The 26,330-nt window shown below is 43.2% G+C and overlaps 1 protein-coding gene across 1 annotated transcript in view; it reads right to left on the reverse strand.

Moving 5' to 3' along the window:
- Positions 1–26,330, reverse strand: part of Oca2 (OCA2 melanosomal transmembrane protein) — a 284,223-nt gene that overhangs the window by 89,400 nt on the left and 168,493 nt on the right. The window contains exons 19-20 of the mRNA XM_052763431.1: positions 7,510–7,569; positions 6,832–6,936 (exon numbers count right to left, since the gene is read on the reverse strand). Of these exons, the coding sequence (XP_052619391.1) occupies positions 6,832–6,936; positions 7,510–7,569 (165 nt within the window). The remainder of the gene's footprint in view (positions 1–6,831; positions 6,937–7,509; positions 7,570–26,330) is intronic.

Below are 26,330 nucleotides of genomic sequence, written 5' to 3' on the forward strand. Positions count from 1 at the left end.
CCAAACCCTGGGATGTGAATTCCTTCATCTACACTGCTCTGATTAAAACGTTCCTGAAGCCTTGTCCAGCCAACAGGGAAGCCTAAACTCCTCTACTGACTGCTTGTTTTTACTCTGGGCATTAATAAAATTTCCATGGTGTCATCCCACCAGTTATAAGCCAGTTCCCTGAGTTCCCTCCCTCCCAGTTACATGCCATCCTTTCCTGACCACTGACAAACGTGAGCTGCTGTTTGTACACGGTAACATGATGAGTGTGGGGACAGTTCGGAGATGTGATACAGAGAAGAGAGACAGGCTGCGTTTTCTCTTTCGTCTCGTATGTCCTCGGGATAACAGCATTACTCGGCCATTGTTCTAAGGCAGGAGTTCTTAACCTATGGGTTGTGACCTCCTTGGGGTCAAATGGCCCTTTCAAAGGGGTGGCCTGTGACCACTGTAGCAGCAGTCTGCCTCTGTCTCCGGAGCAGTTACATCATCACCTGCCTTCCTGCCCTCAGGTGTGTGACATGTGCAGCCTTTAAAGGTGCCCACCAGGCACAGCTTGCTCGCTCTCTTGCCTCGTCTTTCTTCTCTTACCTCTCCTGCCTCTCTTCATCCTCTTGTCTCTTCCTTGTTCTCTCGGTTCCTCTGTCTGTCTGCCTGCCTGCCTGCCTGCCTGCCTCTCTCATGTTCCAACTGCAACATGGCCATTTGCTCTTTCACTCTCCCCTCCCCCAATAAACCTCTTGCACTAACTCTGTTGCCTGGTGGCATGTTTGCTCAGTGGCATATCTTAGCAGGGCCTGCTGCCGAAAGGTACCCACTTTGCCTCTCTTTTTCTTTTCTTTTCTTTTTTAATCCTTACAATCGCATATCAGATATTTACACTGCAATTCATAACAGTAGCAAAATTAAAATTATGAAATAATTTTATGTTTGGGGGGTCACCACAACATGAGGAACTGTATTAAAGGGTCGCAGCATTAGCAAAGTTGAGAACCACTGTTCTAAGGGAACGATTCCTGCAGGTGCTACAAATCACCAAGTAGTCTTTAGCTACATGACTGCATTTGTCCTTCAAAACAGCAGCTGTATCTACCAGCTCTTTGGTTCTTTGTGTATTTATTCTCTTTATGTTCCCTGTGGGAGTCTGCTGGAGTCCAGCTCCAACCTGTGAAGGGTTTTGCGGGGAGGAGAAAGGAATGAGGAAATGATAGATAGAAGGAGCTGATAAGAAAAGCAGAGACACAGGACAGTTTCAGGAGGGCCCTAGGTCAATACCCAGTCGCCTTGAGATTTATTCCAAAGGGCTTTTTATACAATGCCAAGGGGTGAGGCAAAGGACCTCCCACTTTCAAGATCAAAACACAACATGCAGCCAAGTGTAGACCCTTCAAAACACCTAGTGATGCAGCCCTGCTGGGTAAAGCAAGCTCAGATTCTCTGACCTTGAGTAAGGTCACACTAGGAAGCCTCTGTGGGCCTACACAGCTCCCCTCAATGCAGAAGGCTCCACAACTGTGTAAGGTGAAGGTGCTTCTAGTTAGAAGGGACTCTGCAAAAAGGAAAACTGATGCCCCTCACATCACTGATCAGTCAGTGGGTGGGAGTCAAATCGGTGAGGAAAACTGCTGAATGTGGGTTCATGGGGGGTGAGGGACTCACTTCACACATCTGGGCTTGGACAGAAGAGGATAGAGAAGAAGAAATCCAGAAAGCAGTCCCTGAAGCCCAGGAGCATGGACTTCAGCTTACCACAACTGGTCCAGGAGAAAGCTCTGCTGGGGGAGGCAGGCAGTTAGAGGATGGAAGAAGGAGGGGACAGATTCTCAAGCCTGGTCTTTTACTAAGCAATGGAAAATTCCCAGGAAGCTTATCACTGACTGCAAAGGTACAAATAAAACCAAACGCTGTAACAGGCAGCTGACTACTTCCACCTAACTGGCCCTGGGCCACACAAGCATCCTGCAACCCCATTGTTAGGTCTCAGGCTGTCCATGTCTAGAAATGAGCTCAAGCTGGACTAGAGAAGGATTTCTGGTGGTTTGATGGAAGCCAGCATTCCTCAGGAACTAGAGAAACTGGTTCCCAGCTGCCAAAAGGAGTCATTCCCCTTACCTCTGGCTGAAGGGACTGGATGGCTACCTGTGTGCCCATATCAGCATATCACAGCCCACACTGGCCTCCTGGCAACCTGGGTATCACAAGTACCTGTTATACATTTCAAAGCCCATGATAGCACTCTGCCTTTCCCTTCCTGTCATCCTCCTTATAAGCCACAGGATTTCTTCTCATCACTCTGTCTCTATTTCCTCTCTTACTCCCTCTTTCTAGCTGTCTCTCTATCCTTTTGCTCTCTTGTTATTCTCTCCCATGTGCGCCTTCTCCTCTCTCTCTCTCTCTCTCTCTCTCTCTCTCTCTCTCTCTCTCTCTCTCTCTCCTCTCTCTCTATCTCTTGCTATCTCACTAGCTCCACTATTCTCCCTGACTCTCCCACTTCTCTAGAGCTGGCCATATCTAGTCTGCTTTCTCTTTCTCTCTACTCTGAACTCCTCTAGTTGCCTCTGGATATTGTCTCTCTCTCTTTAGTCACAATCAAAAGCCCTTACCCTGATAATGGAGCAGCCATGCCTACCATCTCCTCACTACACCACCACCACGACCACCGCACACTGACACTCATCAAGTGCAAAGGACCATTGCATCATCTTCCACATGTGCTAAAATCACAGGAGCAAAAGCCTCTGCATGGCACTTGCCATCGTACTCTGCAAGCACAAGCTTAGGATTCCCAGTCTCCATCAGCAATCACAAATGTGCAGGGGTCAGGACAGAGAGCTGTGACCAGAGGCAAAATCAACCAAGCAAAGGCAAAGGAGATTCTAGCACCATGGTAAAGAGAGTCGCCCTCCCTCCACTAAGACAATGGCACCTCTCAGGATAGGGGAGGCCCAGCAGGAGGGACAGGCAAAGGCGGAGCCTGTGGCTCTAGGGGACACAGTAAAGCACTGACAGTGAGTGACTGGAGGATGGTAGACTGGAGAGGATGTAAACAAAGAGTTACTTTGGGGAAGGTAGCCTTCTGTGATTAATTCACACTTTTATCCGTGTATGCCAGGCATGACTCTTTTCTTCTACATGAATATGCATGAGTTTCCCTAATAAAATCCCTTTGTCTCCTTTGTTTAAGGAGATGTGCTTTGGGAGCTTTCCCAGTGCTCTTTTTATTTGAACAAGTAACAAACCTTTCTTCACTCCTGTGTTCCCCTTGTGTGCATATGGCTTTGCCCACATCCAAGGGTGGACCCGCTATGCTCTGCTACAGGTTGAAATAGTAATGCTATTTTATATGCGTTACAAATGAAATGGTCCTCACTAATACTGTGAATAAAGTTGTTGCCTGCTAAAGTTATCTACATGAAAATTTTAAAAACTTATTTGCATATTGATATTTTTACAGAAACCAAAATGAAATTAAATTTAAATTAATTTTTTTTTTATTTTTATGCCTTTGAATATTCTGTCTTCATTATGTCTGTGTACCATGAGCACTTCTGGGGTCCTCGTAGGCCTGAAGAGGGTGTTGGATCCCCTGGGACTGGAGTTACAGATGATTGTGAGCCACCATGTGGGTGCCAGTACTCTTAACTGCTGATGCATTTCTCCAACCAGAGAAACAATATCTTAAAAGACAAAAATGAAGGATTGGAACAAGATACAGCACAGATGTGTATAGAAGATGGAAACTTTACTCGGTATAAAAGAAATGCAGCGCATGAACAGTGAACCTTCAATGCCTAACACAACTATTAAGCCAACAATGAAAAGCTGTGCCAAAGTGTGGGAGAGGTCAAGCTATAAAGAGATCTGCTCTATTAAGACAGGTGATTAGAAAAGCAAGGAGGCGTCCAGTGAAGATCTAACTGCACCATGGCATGCCTGTGCACACAGACGTGTACAGAACTCGGCTCTCTCACATGCACATGAGGAAGTTTGAATTTGTTACTGCCTTTGTCTCAGCACTTTCTATTTGTTTTATTTTGAAGAAATGAAACATTACAGATAAATGGTCTCAGTTGCTCACAGTATTGCTTTTACCTTCCCACCTCCTTAGAGAGCCAACTTTGTAAATTTGAGTATGCGGTGGTTAGAATGAAAGTGGCATCCATAGGCTTATCTATTTGAATACTTTGTTGCCAGTTGGTGGATCTGTTTGGGAAGGATTAAGAGGCATGGCCTTGTTTAGAAATAAGCCAGTGGGGGCAGGCTTTGAGGTTTCAAAAGAGCCACACAATTCCCAGTGCTGTCTATCCCTATCTACCTCACGATGATAAATCAAGATAATAGCTCTCAACTCTTTGTTCCCTTTGCCATCCAGAACTGTGATCCTCTGAAGTGTTAAGACAAATGAAATGCTTTGGTCGTGGTGTTTTATCACAGTGATAGTAAAGTCATCAAGACAGAGCTTCATCTTCTTCAGTAGCACACTGTGGAAGGAACTAAACGGAGAACCTTGATCTATGTGTGTCAGCTTGGAGGGAAACAATACACCACATTGCTGAGTGACACTATTCCTGGGCAGCATAAGCAAACATGTACATGTTTGATCCTATCCTCACCCCAGATAGGAAACTAGCAACAGACCAAAGTCCAGTTTGGTGAACCAATGGCTTTTGCTGGGACTGCTCACAGCTGTGCGGGTGAGGGGTTACTTATAGGAGCAGAAATGAGTTAGGTAAGTGCGTAGTGGCTTAAAGAACATCAGGCGATGATGCCATCAGTGGATGCCTTCACGATCCTCCAGCTCCTGACACTTCAACAGATGAGTCATATTCAAACAACAAAAGTGTTTGAATATGGGGCACTTCCTGCTTACTTCCAATAAGATTTTGGTGTGGAGACTTCCCCAGAAGAGAATTTCAACAGGGAGTATTCGGGGCTGTTAGCCAGAGCCACATCATTTTGTAAAGTTCCTCCATTTCAGAAAGAGATGGCAGTGGCAATTCCCAAGTCTAAAGTAACTTGTTTTTCTATATTCTTGTTCTGTCCATCCAATCAAACCCCAGCAAACTGATCACAAGAGATGTTTACCCATGGCCTGACATTCCTTGAGTCACTACTCACGTCCCTAGCTACCTCTAACAATAGTCACCACAACCCCAAAAAGGGAAGGTGTTCTGTCCTTTGCCCTCTTCCCCTTTTCTGCGTGACAACACCCAGCCTGTAAGCAACAGCAGTCTCTCTGGTTTCTTAGACTAGAACTGTCCCCTCCTCAGGCCCTTCGCAAATGAAGCCTGTGCTGCTGTAGAGCTGCTTATTTCCATGTCTGTCTTTCCTTCTGATCTTCCAAAGCCAGCAGGAAGAACAGAGAAAGCCTGTGACAAACACTTATGTCCTGGGACCACATGACACAGCCTCTCCAGGACAAGATAAGTGTGTAAAGTCACTGGTTGTCTCAGGGGCTGAAGATGCACATCAGAGCAGCACCACCTGTCAATGTCATCTATTTCAGGTTCTCATTGTTACTTTATTGTGCCTACAGAGGAGCACAGTGATTTATTAACTGAATTTTATCTCTACAGTATCTGAAACAAATCATCTATCCATCCTAATTGCTAAAAGTAGATCCTTTGCGTTGTCTAACATACAGATTAACAGTCTTGCAAACACTGACGTTCAGCATCTTCATTCCCAGCCCTCTTTCCTTGCTTCTCTTGCTTTGCTGCAGAGCCCCTGACTAGTAAAGCATGCTCATAGATAACATTGTCTTGTTCATTACCCAAAGGGAAAGCACTCAGTGTTTCATATCTAAGCATACTGCTTATTGCAAATTTCACAGACTCTCAGGACCCCTTAAATGCACCATTCTGGACTCCTGGAGACCTCATGGGTCTTGTTCAAGATGTGATCACTAGAAATAACAGCCACTGCATTTGTTCAGAATTCCCAAACCCATGCCTTGAAACAAGAACCACACTGGATCACTAGAGGGTAAAAGGTAGCAGGAAATGAATTCCAGATTGATAGGGAGGTCCGAACAACGTGGGTTCTGGGGGAAGGTGAGGCTATAAGACTGGCCAGTCCTCTCCTTACATTGCCAGCTCTGCTGCACTCACCTTGGGATCCCTTGTTCCCAGAAGATTATGAGAGAATAGATGGACTATCTATGGAGGGTGGTGGGACCCTTGGGGCCTCAAGAGAAACAGAGAGAACTCCCCAGCCAGCATCCTGCTACGAGGGGCACTCAGTCTTCTGCCCTATACTAAGCACCCTTGGATCTGGAGCTGTTTATAGAGAGACCCAGCTCTTACCTTTCAGTCTCTGTTCCCACTTTTAGTTTTTCACACCAAAGTTCACAGCCCTGCCCTAAGCCAAAGAATCAATGACACAGAAGATGTCCTAGGGATGGAGGTCTTGGTGTTGACTGGTTAAGAACCAAATGGAGACTTAAAATCCCTGCACTGGCCACATACCAGAAGCCATGCACACTACTTATAATAAATAACTTCTGCATTTGAAGGTAATAAAGGCAATATAGCTCAGTCTTTTGGTGTCTTAAAGTCCCTTTGAAAAAATAAAACTTTTTTTTCTGGGAGAGGTAGCAGCCCTCAGCTGGGCTCCCAAAACAGGTAGTCACCCATGGTGTGCCGTCATCCTGCAGACCCTGGTCCCCAGCCTGTCATTAGCCTCTTGGTTCCATGCCCAGCTGCCTCAGGATCAGCTCACATTTTTTCCTTACATGTAAGAGCAACAGAGGGGCTGGTTTCATACTATGCTTCTTAGGAAGGAAAGGTGAGCCCAAATGAGTACAGGCTGTTTGGGTCTTAAACACAGGAACACACAACTCACCATTGTGGCAGTAAATGGGATGTTGTCAATCAAAGACGATGCCAAGGCTGAGACCCACACTATTAGTATGATGGCAGCTGCCAAGCGCTGATCTTCTGGGACCATCTAAAAGGAGGAGATGATGGCCATGCTATGCATTAACCATTTCACTGCTAAATCACACACATGGGAAGAGTCAAAAGATTTTCAGTCCTTCCTCTGACACATGGTAAGACCAAGGTAAGCATAGCCATGCAAACCAGGGTCACACCTATACCAGGAACAGTGGCCATAAGTGATGGAGTGGGGAGTCATTGGCAGTCAAATAGCTCTGTAGGCAGAGGAGTGAGCAGTTCTTACCCACATCACATCTGGGGACCACACAGACTGAGCCTCCTGCTTGATGGCCCAGCAGAGTCCTAAGATAGGAATCTCTGCAGCACTCACTTACTGGGCACTGCCCCTCCTTAGACATATTTTAACTAAAGGCCAAAGCAAATCAGCAAGCATCTATAATTATATATTCTTTTGATAAAAGTATCCCTTCATCTCTAGGCTACCCAGGATAAAGTAGGCTCCCTTTAGTGCTTTGGACATAATTGACATAATTAATGTAACTTTCTTACCAGACATTTTTTTCTTTTAACAAAAATCAAAGATTAGTAGCTAAAACACATTCTATTAGAACACTCAGTGTACCTTTATCAGCAAGGCAGTCTGTTCTCCAACATACTCTACCAGGTGAAGTTGTGCCAAGGCCTAGAAGAAAGATGTGTTTAAAAATGAGAATATATGAAGATTTCTTTTGTCTTTCAGAGGGGAATATAAGCTAGGCCCAGATTATCATTTCTCATTGAAGATTAGACTCCTTAACACAGTCTATAAATTAATTTGCTATCAGATACACTCATGAAGATGCCCAGAAGGAAAATGTACAATAGCAAGGGCAGGAATTCCTAGTTGATTTGTGTCAACCTCTATGTTAGATTTAAATCTGGACAGGAGGCAATCCTTTTATCTAAGGTCTACATGGAAGATACCATTTGATTGCTCACAAAGGAATGTCAATCCATAAAAAAAGGTCTTTTTAAGTGAGCTGCATTTCCAATGCATTTTAAAAATTCAGTTTTTTTTTAATGCAGTTCTTACAATGCTTAAAGCAAGAGAGAGAAAAAAGGACATCTTATGAGGCATATGGCCATTTTCACAGCATGAGGAATGTGTCTTCATGAGAATCTGCTTCCAGTTGAATGTAGAAGAGTAGAATAAGATGGAGGATGCTCAAGAGATTGTGGTAGGACCACAGCTTGGTCTCAGGCAAAGGACACAGCACTGGGGTAGGACAGCACCCCAGCTGCCCATTGCCTCTTCAGTGTGTGACATTTCCACTGGAGTTGCACTGAAGGAGGATTAATATTGAAATGTCAACTTGAATGTGTGTGAATGTAAGTTACAGAATCCTGGTCCATATGTGCAGTTTCCAGTTGAACTTCATTTGAAGATGGTAGAGCAGGAACTTTGAACACAACTCTCAATCAGTGTACTTTTGAACATTAACTGGATCAGGATAATCTACCCATAGCAGGGCTGCCCAGTTCCTGTGCTACCAACGTCCGGAGCTTGTCCACTTCACCATCAACTTGATGGGATTTAGAATCACCTCAGAGATATGACTCTAGGAATGTCTGTGAGGGTGTTCCAAAGAGATATAACTTAGGAAGGAAAACCCACCCACTATTCCATGGGCTGGGGTCTCAGACTGGATGGAAAGTGGGAAAGAGTAAGCAAGTTGAGTAGCAGCATTCATCTCCCTCTGCTCCCTGACCGTGGACACAATGTGACCATCTCTTTCATGTTTCTGCCACCATATCTAAAGTCATTTCTATCACTTTCTCCATGATGATAGCCTCAAATTGTGAGGCAAAACAAACTCTCCCTCCCTGAAGTTGCCAAGTATTTTGTTACAGCAATGAGAAAAATAATACAGAAGCTTGGTACGGGGGTAGGGCTGTTGTGGTATTATTACATTTATTCTTTCTGTAACAACAAATGTCAAAAGTAAAAGGGGAGATTTGATTTGGGCCTAGAATTTGAGGGTCTAGCCCATCATGGCAGGGAAAGGATGGCAATAAGAGCATAGAGAAGTTGGTCACACTGTATCCACTCTCCGGAAGCAGAAAGAGATGAATGCCAATGCTCCACTCTGTTTTACCTTTAATAATAATCTAGGACCTCAGTGCATGGAATGGTACCACCCACATTTAGGGTGGATCTTTCCTCTCCAGTTGAACTGTTCTGAAAACACTGTCACGGCCATAGTGTTTCTAAATTCAGTCAAGTTGACAATGAACCTGACTATGTGGTACTAAGGCATTTGCAATTGGCTTGTGGAAGAATTTGGAAGACTTTATAGCTGAGACCACAGAAGCCCTAGAATGCTATAAGCATGGACGGGCCATTCTAGTGTAAGCGTGAAAGACCAGTATGCTAAAGGCAATGGGGATTGGAGACTATGTCCATGAGGTTTCAGAGAGAACAAAAGTCTACCACGAAACGGGCTAGAGGTCATTCATGTTACATGATGGCAAAAATTCTGGCTCTTTTCAGCCTCTATCCTGAAAACTTCAGTGAAGCTAAATTTAAAGGTAATGTATTCAGTTGTTGGAGAAATTTCAAGAGAGAAGCACATCCAGGCCTTGATATGGTTAACACTTAATGCTTTGGGTCAGATCTATAGTGCGAGAACATAAATACATGAAAAATGTGCAGTTTGATGAGGAAAATAGTCTAGGTGAGTTTATAGCTCAGATAATATGGGTGCAGAAAAAGTGGCCACAACTGTGAAGAAGATGAGTAAGTAGCATTAAAGAGAAACCTTTCCCACCACACAGGGACAATAGCGATGACTCCAACTTTTAAAATTGCAAATGCATTTCAAGTGAGAGAGCCTGACTTTAAAATGCCACTAAATTGGTTCCTTTTTCAAAAACAACCATCTAGGGAATTATTTTCCCAAGTTTAACCATTGAGGGACAGAGAGGCTACTATAACAGCCGCAAAAATTGACAGTGTGACCCACATAGTGCTTATTTGACAAGAATGCAAAATTCAAGAGTTACAGAGCTGTGGAGGCTTCCACCAAGGTGCAGAAACCATGCTGAGGCCAGGCCTTGTGTCTCAGGGTAAGATTCCTGCAAGAAAGCCTTGAAGAGCCTCTAGTGAAGCTACGAAAGCAAAGTCTAAATTACAATGGAGACCAAGACACTTGAGTTACCAGAACGATGGATGTCAACCAAGGAAAGCTGCAGGAGGAGAGAGGAGCCAGCCCGAGAGAGAAGAGTTGTGTCCTGCAGGAGGGAGACCTGCAGAGGCAGAGCTAGCCGCGATGGTTGAAGCCCAAAAGATCCCATCACAAGGCCCAAGGGCCAGACATGGAACTGCAAGATGTGGTTCTCTCCTCCCTTTTGAAATTGGGGATGTTTACTCTGTGTCTTTGAGTATTGGAAGTCTATAGTTTGTTACTTTATTCTTGTTCTTGGTTGGTTTTGATTTTATAAGAGCTCATAGTTGAGACCTGGCCTGCATCTCCCTAGGGATTCTGCACTTAGATTTTTGAACAGTGTCACAACTGTTAAGACACTATGGATTCTCAGAGATGGACTAAATAGATTGTGTGCTATGAGAGGAGTGTGAAAATAGGGGACAAAGGTGGAATATTAAAACGAAGTATTGTATTTGGGTGTCAAGTTGACCAGGGGTAGGCTCAGGGTAGCTAAACTTCACTATCAGCTTGGCTGGATTTGGATGTGGAAGTCAAACCTCTGGGTAGGCTTGTGAAGGTGTTCTCCCAGGGATTTAACTAGGGAGGGAAGACCAACACTGAATATGAGAGCTACCCTCCTGTTGACTAGGTTCCTCGCCGAACAAAAAGGAGGAAGTGCCCTGAGCACCAGCACCCATCTCCACTTCTCCGCTGTGTACCATGTGACCAGCCTTACACTTCTGTCCTCACAGCTACAACCACCTGTTACCACAACTGCCCGGCCAGGACAGATAGATGTTCCTTTTAAACCATGAGCCAAATAGATGATTCCCTCTGTAGGTTGACGTTCTGAAGGATTCTGTCACTATGAGAAAAGCAGCTAATGCAGAGCCAGGCCATTCCTTGCTATGGGGTGTCAGGCTGTGTCCTCAGCCTCTGCACAGTGGGTGATAGCAACGCTTCTAATATTGCCATGTGAAACCAAAAATGTCTCAGAACATGGGCTGAGTCTCATAGGAGAGTAAAATAAACCCCTTTACTAGCCAGTAATCTAACATAACCCAAGTTCAATTAAACAATAGTGAACATTTAAAAACTTAGATGCAGCTAAACCTTTTGTGCAATTTAAGTTAAAATTTCCTGCCAGATGATATATAAAGATGCTCATACATGTATATTCATCCATGATATGCTGTGCACACCTTATGTGTATATGTAGATGCCTAATATCATAAAAATCTCAAAACCTATGTGTGCAATATGAAAAGATTAAAATAACACCTTCAACAGACTTGAACATTCCACCAAATAACTCATTTCAAAATATCTGACCTCATAATTAAAGAAAAATCAAATTACAAGGAAAATACAAATGTGTATTATGATATAAAGTGGTAAATTAAATATGTCCTGATTCCATCTATCATGGATAAAGTTGACAAATATATTTGGCACTTGAAAAATAAGTTAGTTTGTACTTGAAGAGTATGCATATCATTCATCTCCATCAACGACACACAGTAGAGAAAGGGAGTGCTATAAATCACAGCCCCACAGGGACACAGCAACTGTGCCCAGAGATAAGCGAACACAATAGCTCCTTGCTGCCACCTTCAGAACAGAGTACTGCAGAGCACAGGCTCTTCTGCATCCAAACAAAAAGGCTCTGGATACAGCACCCTTTAGCACAGACTGAATTAGTAAGCAGTTTGTCTGCATGCAAACACTACTAGTCACGAAGCAGGAACTGCAATACTTGAGTGGCAAAGACACCAAACTGCCTGGCAGCCTGAGGCAGAACAGCCACTGAAGTCAGGAAGTGTGAGCAGCAGTGAAACTGGAGACTGGAACAAGTCATCTTGAGAGAGATTAATGCAGCCTCTCCTGAATCCCAAGATTAAGATCAGTAATGAGATTACAGTCCGGGACCATCAGGGACAAAAGAAGGCAAGAGATATGAATAAAAGTGGAAATACCAAAATCAGAAAGAACTAACATTTTACAAATGAGAATTCATAGGTAGAAGATACAAAAGAATTTTGTTTAAAGAAACCAAGGGTTGAAGAGTATTAAAATGTCAATTAAAATTGGCCCTTTATGAGCTAAAGATGAAGGCTGTCTCTAAATCACATGAGAGCACTGAAAATATTGAGTTGTGTGACTGTGGGAGAGCAAACTAAAATTTTAAATAGCAATCAAATCAAATAAGTCAAAAAGGAAATTGAAAATAAAAACATAGGGCCAATAAAATGATATATTTAAGCCAAGTGCTTCTGCAGCATCATTACATATAAATAGAGTGTTCTCAGCCAGGTGCATTGTGACCATCCGAGCACTGGAAAGGCTAAGGTGAAAAGATGACCTGAAGAGCCTTAATTAGTCTGATGTCAGCCTTGGCTCCATAGATCAATCTCATCTATAAAATAACAACAAAATAGGTAAGGCAATAAAACAAAATGGTAAGGTAAAATAAAATAAAACAAAAGCCTTACTTAAATGTTGAAAGTTGTCACACTGGATTAAAATCCAAATACATAAAATTTGCTAAAGATACCCAAAACTAAATGAGCAGAAGAAAATATGTACCAAGACTATTTTAACAAATGAAAGCTTCATGCTTCTTTTTATTACTTATAAAAAGCAAGCGATTCTAAATTATACATAACTAATAACACAGACTCAAAAGTAAATGAAGCATAAACAAAAGAATGAGAAGTCCAAGTAGGCAATTCCACAGCCATTTTACAAAACTGACTGAGTAATGTAAGGCAATAAGCACAATGTAAATAAAAATAATTTGAGTACATAAGAACATAAAGGCTGTCAAAATAGCTCAGTGGCTGGTGAAGGCATTGGACACCAATACTGACAACCTGAGTTTGATCCCAAGAACCCACGTGGTGAAATTCCCCAAGTTGTCCTCTGACCTCCACATGCTCAGTATGTCACCGAATATAAACGTAACTTTTTGAGAATACAAACATGATTAACATGCACAGGAAAGCCTGAAGGATGTTGCCAAGATGAGCTGAAAAGAAATTTACAGTCTTAAACATAAATACAGAAAAACATAAAGCATAAAAATGGAAAGGCAAGCATCAAGAAGTTAAAAAAGAACAGCTTAGGCCTTTAAAAAGTAAGTAATAATAACAATGATTATGAGTAGAAAATATTAAAGTAGCAAATTCTTAGTTGGTAGTTTTGTTAAGACTAACTACAGGGAAAGTAGTAACAGAAATGGAGTGGTCGGAAAAAAACAGTGTGGCATCAGCAAGAAAAGGGGTATCACTAAAGACAAACGAGAAATGGGTAGGAGTAAATAACTAAACACCCTTCCAAAAAAGTTATATGAAAACCTATTTATTACTGTTGAAGTTCCCTTAAACACACACACACACACACACACACACACACACACACACACACACACACACACACAATTGTAGTTACTACATAATAGAACAACAATGTCCTCCTACTAGACACCACAGGCTAACAACTAAAAGCCCAGTGACAGGAATGGATCTCTTCTTTCAGAATTGTAGGCCAGTAAGATCCTAAATATCCTCAAATACTTCAGGTTGTTGCCAATGTGCTTGGTAACCTCGCAGAACTTGATTATAAGACCCTAGTGCTGAAATGTATGAAGACACCACATTCTTGCATCACTGAACATGGAGCTATTACCCTGATTATCATCTGGACAGCTCTTCCATACTAGCCAGCTCCCATAGTGCTGGAAGGAGCTTCAATCCTATTGAAGGAGAAAAGTAATCATCAGTCTTAACCCAGCTGTGAACCCTGCAAGCTACACTGATGACTAGCCTTCAAAACATGCTCACTGGTGCAAGAGCAGCATAAACATCTTGGGAGTAGGCATCACTTTCTGATTTCATTTAAGTCCCACTCCACAAGAGGAAACCAATACCAGGCACAATGATTGAGCTAAGGACCCGTGGCTAGACAGGTCATAAGATCTAGGGGAGAACCTACCACTATTATTCTGCTAAATAAACATATTAAATTTACTCCTAATGACGTATTGCTATACCCATAGTTTAAAGCTTCTCAACCTTCTTCAGAGAAGCATCTATTTGCAGTAGATAGCGCTCAACACAAAGACCCAAAACTGACCATGGTGTAGAGATTAAGAGCCTGCAGTATGCTCAGACCTAAATGTAACATCTACAACGCACCCCTTCTTCCCAATAGTTGTGAAAGAAGGGGTGTAAAGATTGTAAAACTCCAGACAATAAATGAATACAGGGAAACAGTGTCCTCTGAACACAAGGCAGTTGTTCATATAAACTGAGAGCTGTTACCACAGCATGCACAAGGCCTTTGCAGGACCAAAACAGACTAAACCCTGGGGAAAAATCCTGAGTGAATGAAGCCCTGAGAGAATGTATTGTTGACATGGGCATGGACACATCAGGGACACCAAGGCCTAAGCCCCATGGGAGTGTCAGACTCTGGCCCATGTGAGACTCAGAATGATGACAAATTCTTCCTCAAATCCAAGCGCAAATGTCAATAGTGTGTGCAGAAAATGTTCACCACAGCTTTCTCCCCAAGAGATTTACAACCTGAAGAGTACTCCCCCTACAGAGACTATTCTTACCAGGATTAGCTAAGCTTGCTCCTTGGTTCAGCTGCAAGCCATGGCCTGCCTTGCCTCCCTGTTCAACTCTACAACAAACATGCTCAGCTTCTGGGGGTCCGTGGTTTCTCTATCGTAGGGCCCAGTCAACCCAAACCCAGATTCTCTGTGTATCTGTGGGTTCATCTTCTTTTCCTCACTGGCCCAATCAGGTCCAATACCTGGAGCCAGACAAGGACTGAGCCTCCCAGAACAGAGAGCAGAAGTGGACATGAAGTCCCACCTCTACCCGAGGAGCTACTAGCAATTGGTAGCCTCTGGGAGAGAGTCAGTATTCTTTAAGAGTTACCACCAGTAAATTGACTATACTGCAGGTAAAGGCCACATGTCCATCAACACCAGAGCAAGCAGCACAAAAAGGACTCGATGAAGGAAGAAAAGGAAAGAGGACACAGTTGCCTAGGTAAAGAAGTGAGGAGTAAATCTGAGGAGTTGAGGGTAAATATGGCCAAAATTGATAGCACTAAATTCTCAAAGAATTAATTCTCTAAGATATGCAAAATGAAACTGTAGAAACAAAAATAGATAAGGTGTAAAAATATAGAAGCAAAAGAAAATTCTAGCATTCTTTTTGTTTTCATTCAAATAAACACCTGATTCATTACTATTGGTTGAAAAATAATTTTTGTTTTCCAAATGAACTGCTTTGTCACTCAAGAAGTGGAACCCGATTGGAGGGAGTAGGGCCTGGGGTCATGCCCTGGGGATTGTATCTGTCCCCTGGCCCTTCCTGGACCTCTGCTTCTAGCTACAGGGAACTACTTGGCTCTGCACCCCCCTTGAACATGGTGTCTGTCCAGAAACAACAAACCCAGCCAACATGAACTGAAACCTCCCATCAAAGCAGCTGTTTCTCTCTTCAGCTGTTCTCCCAGGTCTTCTGTGGCAGCGGCAGGTAGGTGATCATCACAGCCTTGCGTCTTCTTCCTACGTTTATGCTTTGGTTCTGATAGGGCGCCTGCTGGGTGAGTTTACGGCCACGTGATCTGCAAGTGGAGACTTTGGTTTTTACCTTTCTGTCTTTCTGCCCTTCATTTCTGTGTGTTGCTGCAAGACAGCAACTACACTATCCAGAGAACACAGTGTGGCGTGGTGGAGATTGACCGCACCCTTGTGAATTTCCCAGCCTTGGGGCAAAGTTACTATTATTATCAACAGCAAATGTGTCATTGCCTCTAGGATTTTCAAATTTCCCTGTCATCGTTGTTAGGGTTTGCGGTTTGCTGAAAGTTTTCATCGTGACTTTGAATGCTCTCAAATGCTTTTTACCATCTATTGAAGTGATCATATGGGCTTTTCCCCTATGATGTTAGTACAAAGAATGGATTACTCGACTTTAGGGTGTTAGACCAACACAGGGTGTTACTGAAATGAAACTGCCTTGGTTGTGTTGCCCGTTTCTTACACTGTGGCATCCAGTTAATATCTTGTTAAAGATGTTTAGATCTGTGTTCATGAGGTCTGTTACTCTGGGTTTCTTTCTCCCATAAGGCCTGTGTCCTAAGAGTTACAAAATGAGCTGTTTCCTCTTGAAATGGATTCACGGGATTAGAATTAGTTCTTACTTCAGTCTGAAAAAATTCTACAGAGAAGTCAGCTGTGTCTGAACTTTTCCAGATGGAAACATTTACATTATTAATTCAGTTTCTCTGATTGATATAATAGTATTCAGAATTTCTATTGCAACTTAAGTCAGTTAGGGTGTTCTATTTCAAGACAGTATTTCATTTCATGTAAATTGATGGATTGATTGTTATAAATTTATTAATATATTCTCATTGTTACTTTAAAGTCTGTAGTGTCTGGATTATAACTCTATTTTCTTGTTGATATTGGCAGCATGTGTCCTCTGATTTCTTTGCAAAGGATTGGCTTTCTGTCTGACGTTTTATATGTTCTTCTTCCTGCTTTGTTGATGCTAATCTTCTCTTGGTTAGTTTTTTCTTTCTATTTCATTGTCTTTGTTCTTTTCTCAGATTCTTCTTCAAATAGAACATCAGATGATTTCAAAGTTTTCTTGTTTCATGTATTTCATCTATAATTTTCCCTTTCAACTAGTTTTTGCTGTGTCAAAAAAAATTTTGAGGTGGTTCAAATTCACATTTTTTTCTCCAGCTCTGGGGTCTGTCTCTCATGTGCATAGTACAATGGTCAGCCAGAGGCTTCAGTGTCTCAAGCTTCAGTCCAACTCTCCAAGCTAGTTGGCTAGCACACACATCTACCATTCCTAAGCTGGCCAGCCACTTGTGTGGAAGGTCCTGTTCAACTGGTTTGAGATAGCTCCACATATCCAGGAACTGACTGAGACTTGTGCTATTCATGCACAGAATTGATTGAGTCCTCCGGCTCTCTCTTCTGAAATCCTCTGCCCATCCATCCCACAGGAGCCATTGTCTGGCTCCTCCAGACAAAGTGTTGACAATCAATGTCACCATGACACTCCATGACAGAGGCCAGCCCTGGGGGATCACGGAGATGAAAAATAAAGGAGAACCATCCATGAGAGGGCCACTTCAGGTTTCCACTCCGCTCCAACACCCACTTCCTTTTGTTCATTGTTCAAAGTCCACGCTTGTGGCAGCACTGGTTACTGGTGGAAAATTCAGGGGCCACGGCCACGACTACCAGAGTTACAAAGAGCTTTATTAGAAAGAAGGGGATAGGAGGGAGGAGAGCCAGGCCTGGAGAGAAAGAAAGATGGCAGCCGCAGAGCAGAGAGCAGGGAGCAGACAGGGAACAGAAAGAGAGCAGAGAGAGAGGGTGGGGGTCTGCGTCTGGCTTTTTAAGGCAGGTACATAGTCACCAGTGCCCGCTGATGATGTAAGACGCAAGACCCTGAGCTGTGGATGTACAGTATCCTAACAAACGCTCTGTTGACATTTCTGTTTTGTCCAGATTTCAGTTATAATCAGAAGGAAGAATGGACATTAATGGGTTTATAGCTGTAAAGGAGAATTGGAGTTGGACACTCTTGTTTCTTGTATAATACAGGTAACATAATAACAACCCAGGTCTACACCTAAAAGTAGAAAGAATATGGTTCTCCTGTGCCAGTCTTCTCCTCTTCACTGATTAATACACATTTAACCAAGGAGTGGGTGGGAACAGAGGCAGGGTCTCACACTGCCTGAAACCCTCTACAAAGTTAGCGAGATCAGGATGAGTCACACAGCAACTCTAGAAGGAAGAGAAGGGGGACAGGCAGCCTGATTGCTCTCAGAGGCTGTGCTGAGGCAAATGCACACCAATGCTGACGTTCAAGAAGCCAAGCAGAAAGCAGCGTGCCTTTGTGGTTCATTTTCTATTTTTTTTCCTTTGCTGATTTTTTTTCTTCTCACAGTTCTTGCCTAATTTTAAAATCTGACCTAAGAAAAATAATCCAAATTTTAATCACTCAAACATAAAATATTCTTACATATTTAACAGCTGATGCATTTATTTATTTTTATCAACATTCTGAATACATTATAATTACAATCGTTTTAAATAAACTTGAATTATACTGCTATTTTGGGGGTAATGTCACAGCAAGCTTATAAAAAGAGAAAACTGATAAAGAGCTCACTGTAAGTCATCTTTGCCACAAAATTTAAAAATACAACTGTCCGTGTATTAATCTTCCCCAGAATTATGCATGTGTCTTCTCATGGAGATTACTGGTGAACTTTCTTGCAAGACAGCACTTCTGGAGGGACTGAGGTTCAAGAGAGAACAACGGCCAAGCATCCCCCTGATCCTGTGTCTGCAAGACAGCCAGGAAGCCACTCTCTGAGTCTAAAGTGAGCCTCTTGTGACACTCCTTCACACCAGAATCAGCAGGCCTTTGGAGTCACCGATAAGTTAATGGCCAATCCTGTTTACTTTATATCCCATAAAAGAAACACATGGAGTGACATGGATGGAAAGCCATAAGGGGTAAAATGTAAGGTCTTTTTTCATTTTGGTAATAATAGGTTCTTTTTTTGTTTTACTTCAGTTTTCATCTTGTGTTGCCCTTTGTTTGGTTTTCTTTTTTTTTTTTTTTTTTTTTTTTTTTGGTTTTTTTGAGACAGGGTTTCTCTGTGTAGCTTTGCGCCTTTCCTGGAACTCGCTTTGGAGACCAGGCTGGCCTCGAACTCACAGAGATCCGCCTGCCTCTGCCTCCCGAGTGCTGGGATTAAAGGCGTGCGCCACCACCGCCCAACTGGTTTTCTTTTTTTTAATGGTAATATGTTTTTGTTTGTTTATTATTATTATTGTTATTTCCCCAAAATGTAGGAAAAACTATCATTTGTGTGATAGCAGCCTTGAAGACCACTGAGGCTTCAGACCTCACCCCTCACTTCCCTGAGGCTTCAGACTTTACCTCTCACTTCCCTGAGGCTTCAGACATTACCTCTCACTTCCCTGGGGCTTCAGACATCACCTCTCACTTTGCTGAGGCTTCAGACATCACCTCTCACTTCCCTGGGGCTTCAGACATCACCTCTCACTTTGCTGAGGCTTCAGACATCACCTCTCACTTCCCTGAGGCTTCAGACATCACCTCTCACTTCCCTGAGGCTTCAGACATCTCTCACTTCCCTGAGGCTTCAGACATCACCTCTCACTTCCCTGAGGCTTCAGACATCACCTCTCACTTCCCTGAGGCTTCAGACATCTCTCACTTCCCTGAGGCTTCAGACATCATCTCTCATTTCCCTGGTTCCACTAGAAAGGGAAAGATCAGCTTTGCCACTCATTAGGATTTAAATTACTGTATGAAAGGGTAGACTTATCTAGGCTTTGTGGAGTCCAGTAAGACACTCCAGGTCAGAATATCAGAAACTAAGTGTTGCCTCTGGCTCTGGGGGGAAATGGTAATCTAAACTACCCAAGACCTTCTAAACTATTATTCCCTCCTTTTAAGAGTTAATCCAGCTGTGTGGGAGTTTCAGCTAGCACGGGAAAGCTGGTTCTCTTGAAGCCATGCTAAGGGGGAGGGATGAATGGTTATCTCTTTCATGGAGCTACCTAGAATCCCTTCCTCCAAGCTGTCATTCACAGAGCTCCTACCATGCAGTGCTGCAGCCTGCCAGTTTCCTGGGGAACTCAGAAAAGTGCAACTTTGCTTTTTTCCTCTAATTTTTTCCTTTAGATAGTGGCCAAAGTCTTGGCACGCTTTTCCAGGCACTCTGTGTCTTCTCCCTCAATTTCTCTGAAGCTACCCAACCTCGCCTCTTCAGCCCATGCAGATGCTTGCCTGTCATATGGCTGCCTGGAAACAACATACCTTTCTCTCTTCTTCTTTCTCCCAGCAGCCACCAAGGTGGATGATTAAAATCTAATAAAATTGTCCTGCTTAGCCCATTTTTAAATTATTCAATTAACTGAACTAAGAACCCAAAAGAAGGAACTTCAGATTCCCCAGTAACAGGTATTTCTGGATTTGTAAACTCAGTGTAGGGATGCTCTCTGTCCATGGAGGGCCATGTGCTCTCACCAACACCCCACTGCAATTAATCTTCAATGAACGACTATTCTGTTAGTCTATGTAATCACTATGTAATTTCTCAAGTGTCCTTAAAGCTTCTCAATACAATTAATAACAAAAGAATTACAGAATTTTTATGCCATAAACCCTATGGTTTATGAATGAAAGTAACTTTATTTTAAAAAAGAAGTTTATACATACACACCCAGGCACACGCACACATACATATGTGCAGATATGCATGCACAAACACTAGACAGCCAGGGAAAACCCAGAAAAATCTCAGCAGAGGTTACTTTGGAATTTGGCATGACTTCTCAACTATTAATACAATTATTACATTCAACCTATAAATTAGAGCCTTTATGTGGCCTATTATTTGTATGATTATTGATTTCAAAGGCAAAGAATAGAGAACTGCATGCAGAACTCATCACCCAGGAAACAGGCGATCACCAAAGCTTTCCAACAGCGGCAGAAGATAACGTGATCTTTTTTTTTTTCTCTCTCTCTCTTCTCAGGTTGAAATTGTGATAAAAACAAATAAAAACCTTCTGACAAGAAGCTTTCTCTCTGGGAGCCACTCTCCACACAACAAACGGCTATTACATCGCTGGACACACAGCTGACTTGTATCTATGCATGGTCATCATAATTCTGCATCCGATATTGCTCAGTCTCCTCTATGTGGCTTGCACTGTGAGGAGTGCTGGGATTCAACAGGGCCATCCTTACTGGCCTTCTAGAGCTTAAATTCTGGTGAAGGCGGACACAAAGAATGAATGACATGCATACACATGCGGACGCGTGTCTATTAGAGCATCACTGTCATGGAGAACACACAGGAAGCTGCTGGAAGATAGTGCAACAAAGGTGAAGACACTAGCAAGAAGCCACAGAGCTCTTTCCGTGGGGTGATGTGGGAGGGCCTCCCTGAGGATGGGCGTAGGGCAGATGCTTGAGGGCAAGCTAGCCACAAGCATGCTGGGCAAGTTCCTCCCATCCAGAGGTGATAGTATAAATGCACACTCACCCAGCAAGAAGCCACTGTGTGGAGTGGGAGTGGTGTCAATATGAGTGAGCAGGAGCTGCAGCCAGTTTGTGTGCAGCTATAGAAGTCATAGCAGAGACTCAAGTCTTACTCCAAATACAGCTAGAACAATGTGCTACTGTCAGAGGTACAGCATGCTATTATTCTTGACCTCCCCCCCCCCCAAAAAAAAATGCCAGAAAGATGGATGGTGCTCATGGCAGTAAAGAGGGCCTTCTGCTGCTCAGATGTCTTCCCCGAAGAAGTGGGGGCTAGCTTTCCAACATCATAGACAAAAGGCTAAACTCAGGACTCTTCCAGCCACAAGGCTGCCATGAAGCCAATTACTCTGCTTACTCACCAGCAAGCCTGAAATAGCTGATGACTCTAGTGTCATCTCAGGATTTCCAGATAAACATTTAAATATGTTTCTGTAAATTTTTAAATGTTTTTTTAAACATTTTATTAGTTAATATACGTGTGCATGCGTGAGCCACTGTGCCAAAGTGGAGGTCAGATGTCAATCAACAGAAGCCCATTCTCTCCTTTTGCCACGGATCCCAAGGATAAAACTCAGGTCCTCCTGTTTGGTGGCAGTTGCTTTCCCCACTGAGCCTGCTCTCTGGCCCTGTTCCTGAAAAATTTTAAGCCAATGACTAAAAGAATGCAAATAGTATTTATAATCTCAAGAGACTTGAAAGATAGATGCAAAGAAATTTTACCGATATCCTGCTTAGATCAGTGTACAAGAAGATAAATGTCCAAGTAAAAATCAAATGAAACAGAGGAAAAGAAAAATAATGAATGGATAACTTCAGGGAACTTCCAGTCCAGACCAAAGTCTAAAACCCCTTTTTCCTACATCACTACTATGTGCAAGATCAACTCTGAGAAATAGCAATAGGCAACTCAAGAACTCTGATGCTGGTTTGGGATTCCAGGATAGATGAGGAACACAGCTGAAAGATGTCTGCTGTGTCTCCAAACTAGCATTTCCCAACCAGTTATGACAAGAGAAGGAATCCCATGACAAGACGCACCTGGAGTCTCTGTCCTCTTTGACACAAGGCCTGAGCGTTGGAATTATAGAATATAGACAGACAGATGATAGATAGATGATAGCTAGAGATAGATAGATAGATAGATAGATAGATAGATAGATAGATAGATAGATAGATAGATAGAACTCTACATTTTTTGTCAGTGTGTAACTGAGACAACCATGGAAAGAACCAGAGATTACACACAGAGCACCAGAGTCCATTCAACACAAGCCACTTAAAGTCGATTTCTAAACATGGGAGTAGTGGAGGAAGAGCCTTGAGGACCTGTGAGACGAATTCTTCTGAAAGGGTAACAGAATTGGAACAGCGCTGAAAGAGTGGTTTAGGAATAAGTGTTGAAATTCACTAACTTTGACAAAAAAAACACAAACGTTTAAGGAGCCAAGTGAACTGCAGGAAAACGGCAACAAAACAATCCCGAGAAATTCACCAAGCCACATCCTAAACATGTCAAAGCTGGACTCAAGACCCTCCTACAAAAATCCAGAGACGCTTATATATTACCTATGGGAAACACAAATTCACGTGATGGTAAATTTCTCATTGGAAACTGTGAGGACAAAAGAAAAAGGTACAGTGTTTCTCAAGTGCTGGAAGTAATGCAGCTGCTCCTTTAGGAATGGAGAGGAAGGAATGACACTCTCCCTTGAGGAAAGCTAAAAGACCTTATGAGTAGACCTGCCCTCACTGGCTAATGGAAGGTCTGCTGTGTTGAAATCTCAGGTACTGCTTGGTCGTTTGTGGCTCCAAAGCCTTATAATCATCACACAGATGAGAGTAGGCAAAGCAGTATCCCTGCTCCCTCCCAGAGGCAAGGAGAATTGTCTGAAATATCACAGCAGCCCTGGTCACCGACACCTCAGCATGTCAGCAAGATTTGGGGTCTATGACAATGAACGTCTGGCTCACCCCAGAAATGAGTAGAAGCTATGCAGCTGAAGTGGTGGCTGAGATAAGAGGCAAATGGCATTTGGGAAGAAAGTCTATTGGCAATTCAGACTTAAGAGTCACCTGCAGAAGCTGAGCCAGCTCCCGAGGCTGGACAGTCTTGGTGCCTCTCCCCTTACCTCCTTTACTCTCCATTGCAGTACACACTTGGAACATCTCCCCCACAGTCCATGTGTTGGAAACCAAATCCAGGTGTTGATTGAACTCAGAGGTAAGTCTTTGAAATATTTAGGACAAGATGAAGTCATGAGAGTAGGGCCCTCCTGATGACATCAGCATCATGAAAAGCAGAAGAGACTTCATCTAGCACATGGGCTCTGTCTTGCCATATGATGTTCTGCACCATGTCACAAGGTACCAAAAGTCCCTCACAGATGTCAGGGCCACATTCTTGGGCTCCCAGCCTTCAGAACTGTGTGCTAAGTAAACTTCTGTTCTTTACAAGTTATTTTGCTATATCAGCAGAAGATGGAGTAGGACAATAAGGACAGCAAACATTTTCAGTTCTGGATGTAACTGAATAGGCATCACTATATCATATAATATTGGACAGGATTTATATGACAAGTAACTTTTTCCAAAAAACAAAAGGGAAGACCTAAATTTCAACAAGCACACATGGAGACCTGGTCTGGGGTGTCTTATATGTGCCCCTCAGTCCTGCCCCCAGCTTAGTTTTGTTCCCCAGCTTCTGCCCTGCCCCCAAATCTGCTCTTGACCTAGGTCAGTCAAGTTGGCTTGTCTTCCTGGAGCCAGGGGAGTATGGGGGATGTGGGCAGGACCAAACAGGTGAGAGCAGGGGGTAAGCACAGCCCCTACGAGGCAGGCTGCTGTTTCTTCAGGCAGCCTCCTCCATGGCATAAGGCCAGGTAGCCCCACAAGTACAGCTCCCATTCAAGCCTGTGAAGCTACAGCCTCTGTGGCTATGAGTTCTGAGTTCTTCTCTGGACAACTCAATGTACCCACTCCCCCCACCCCAAACTCTGACTTTGGACATATAGTTTTTTTTTCCCTGATGAAACCCTGTCTAGCAAGAGGAGTCAAAAGGAGTTATCCAGAGGGATGACTGAAGATTATCTCAGTGGTAGAACATTTGCCAAGTGTGCACAAGGCCCTGGGTTCCAGGTTCAATCCCCATCACCACACACATACACTACCACACACACACACACACACACACACACACACACACACACACACACACACACCATGCACACACATACACACACACATACACACACCATACACACACACACACACCATGTACACACACACACCATGCACACACACACACACACACACACACACACACACACACACACTTTGCAGAGCTCTTTCCGGTTAGGAAAAATAGAAAATCATCTAAATAACAAGGCAAAGGAGAAATTTGGCTATGGTGCACCCAAGCACCCAACACTGTAAACACTTTCAGGTTGATGTACAGTCATATGGAGAAGTAATCATAGGAACAATATTGAAGGATATGTATTACTTGGGAATAATTTCATTACAAAATCATGTGCATATATGATTCTAATTTGGTTTTAAATTACCATATATGCACAAAATAGGAAATCAATACATCAAAATGTTAAATTGGCTATCATTGGTATTGAATTATGGATTTTTTTTGTTTGCTTATCTGAATTTTCTAATTTGTTAAAATTCTGAAAATCAACTTTTCCTGAGTGTTGTACCAATGAAGGAAAGCCTTTTTGTGATCACAAGTGCCCCACCACCACTACCACAGGGGTTAGAGCTAACCTGGGCTCAGAACCAATACAGCCACTCTGGGTAAACAGGCCTGGAGTGAAGTGGCAGATGGCATCCTGAGGAGCCATCTGAATCCCAGACGGCAGACCTCAAGGACCAGCAGAAGGAATGCAGCTGCTGAGCTCGGCTCTCCTGCTATGTAAAGGAGGCCACGCCAGCCTGGGATGCTGGCCGGTCAGTAGGTTCTACCCAATGAGCCAGCTCCCAAAGCAGAGCAGGTTCTGCAGAGTGCACACCCAGAGCCAATGACCTGGTGGGATCCCAGGGTCATTCTTCAACTGTTAGACCTCCAAGGTTCAGTCTTAAAATGAAACGATTCCACTAAACATTCCCTGTTGCTTCCCCTCCAGCAGAAATTCTTCAGTCCAGAAGATGGGTGGAGTTTCTTCGGCATCCTGAGCCACGGCTAGGGAGGACTGCACAGTGGGAGAAGCCCCACTGACCTCTTCCTAGAGTAACATATTGGCAAATTCTGAAGTCAGGAAAGAAAAAAAGTGTTTTTTCTATGTTTTAGCAAAAAGCAGGTTCTGAAGAAAATTAAAGCACAGGAAATGTTTCCTTTTCTGTGATATAGATGATTTCATAACTGTAGAAGTTGAAGTGATTTACTCAACATATCATACTTGGAGAATCTCATTAAATGGAACTTATTCAGACCATAATTATCACTTGAATAATTGCATTTTTGAGTGCTTTTCTTTTTCCCCAAATTTAAATACAAATGAATGTATTTTAAGAAATTTGGGGCCTAGGTTCTCACTCCACACTGTCTTGGGAAAAGCCTCTAAGGAAAAAAAGCCCAACAAAGTCCAGGTATTCGAAGCTAAGAAGTGATGAAGTAAAAGAGGGTGGTGAGACTTCTCCCAGACATCTTCTGAGCCCTCAATACAGGCACACCTGAAACTACCCTCATTCCTGGGGCACCCAGGTTTCCTCCATTGATAAACACCTGGAACTACCCCCATCCCTGGGGCACCCAGGTTTCCTCCATTGATAAACACCTGGAACTACCCCCATCCCTGGGGCACCCAGGTTTCCTCCATTGATAAACACCTGGAACTACCCCCATGCCTGGGGCACCCAGGTTTCCTCCATTGATAAACACCTGGAACTATCTCCATCTCTGGGGCACCCAGGTTTCCTCCATTGATTAGAACCTAAGTCTCTAGCTCTCATGAGGCATTAATGCTCCTCCATATGAGTACTTAATTTAAATAAATAACTGTGTAGACATTACCACCACTTCCCAGCCAACTTACTAAATTGTGCTCCTTCTCTTTGCTTCTTCTAAAAGGTGGTATCTGTGTGTGTGTGTATATGTGTGTGTGTGT

This window comes from Peromyscus californicus, unplaced genomic scaffold (genome assembly GCF_007827085.1).
Source record: "Peromyscus californicus insignis strain IS unplaced genomic scaffold, ASM782708v3 Scaffold_4__1_contigs__length_199733344, whole genome shotgun sequence".
Classification (NCBI taxonomy): domain Eukaryota; kingdom Metazoa; phylum Chordata; class Mammalia; order Rodentia; family Cricetidae; genus Peromyscus; species Peromyscus californicus.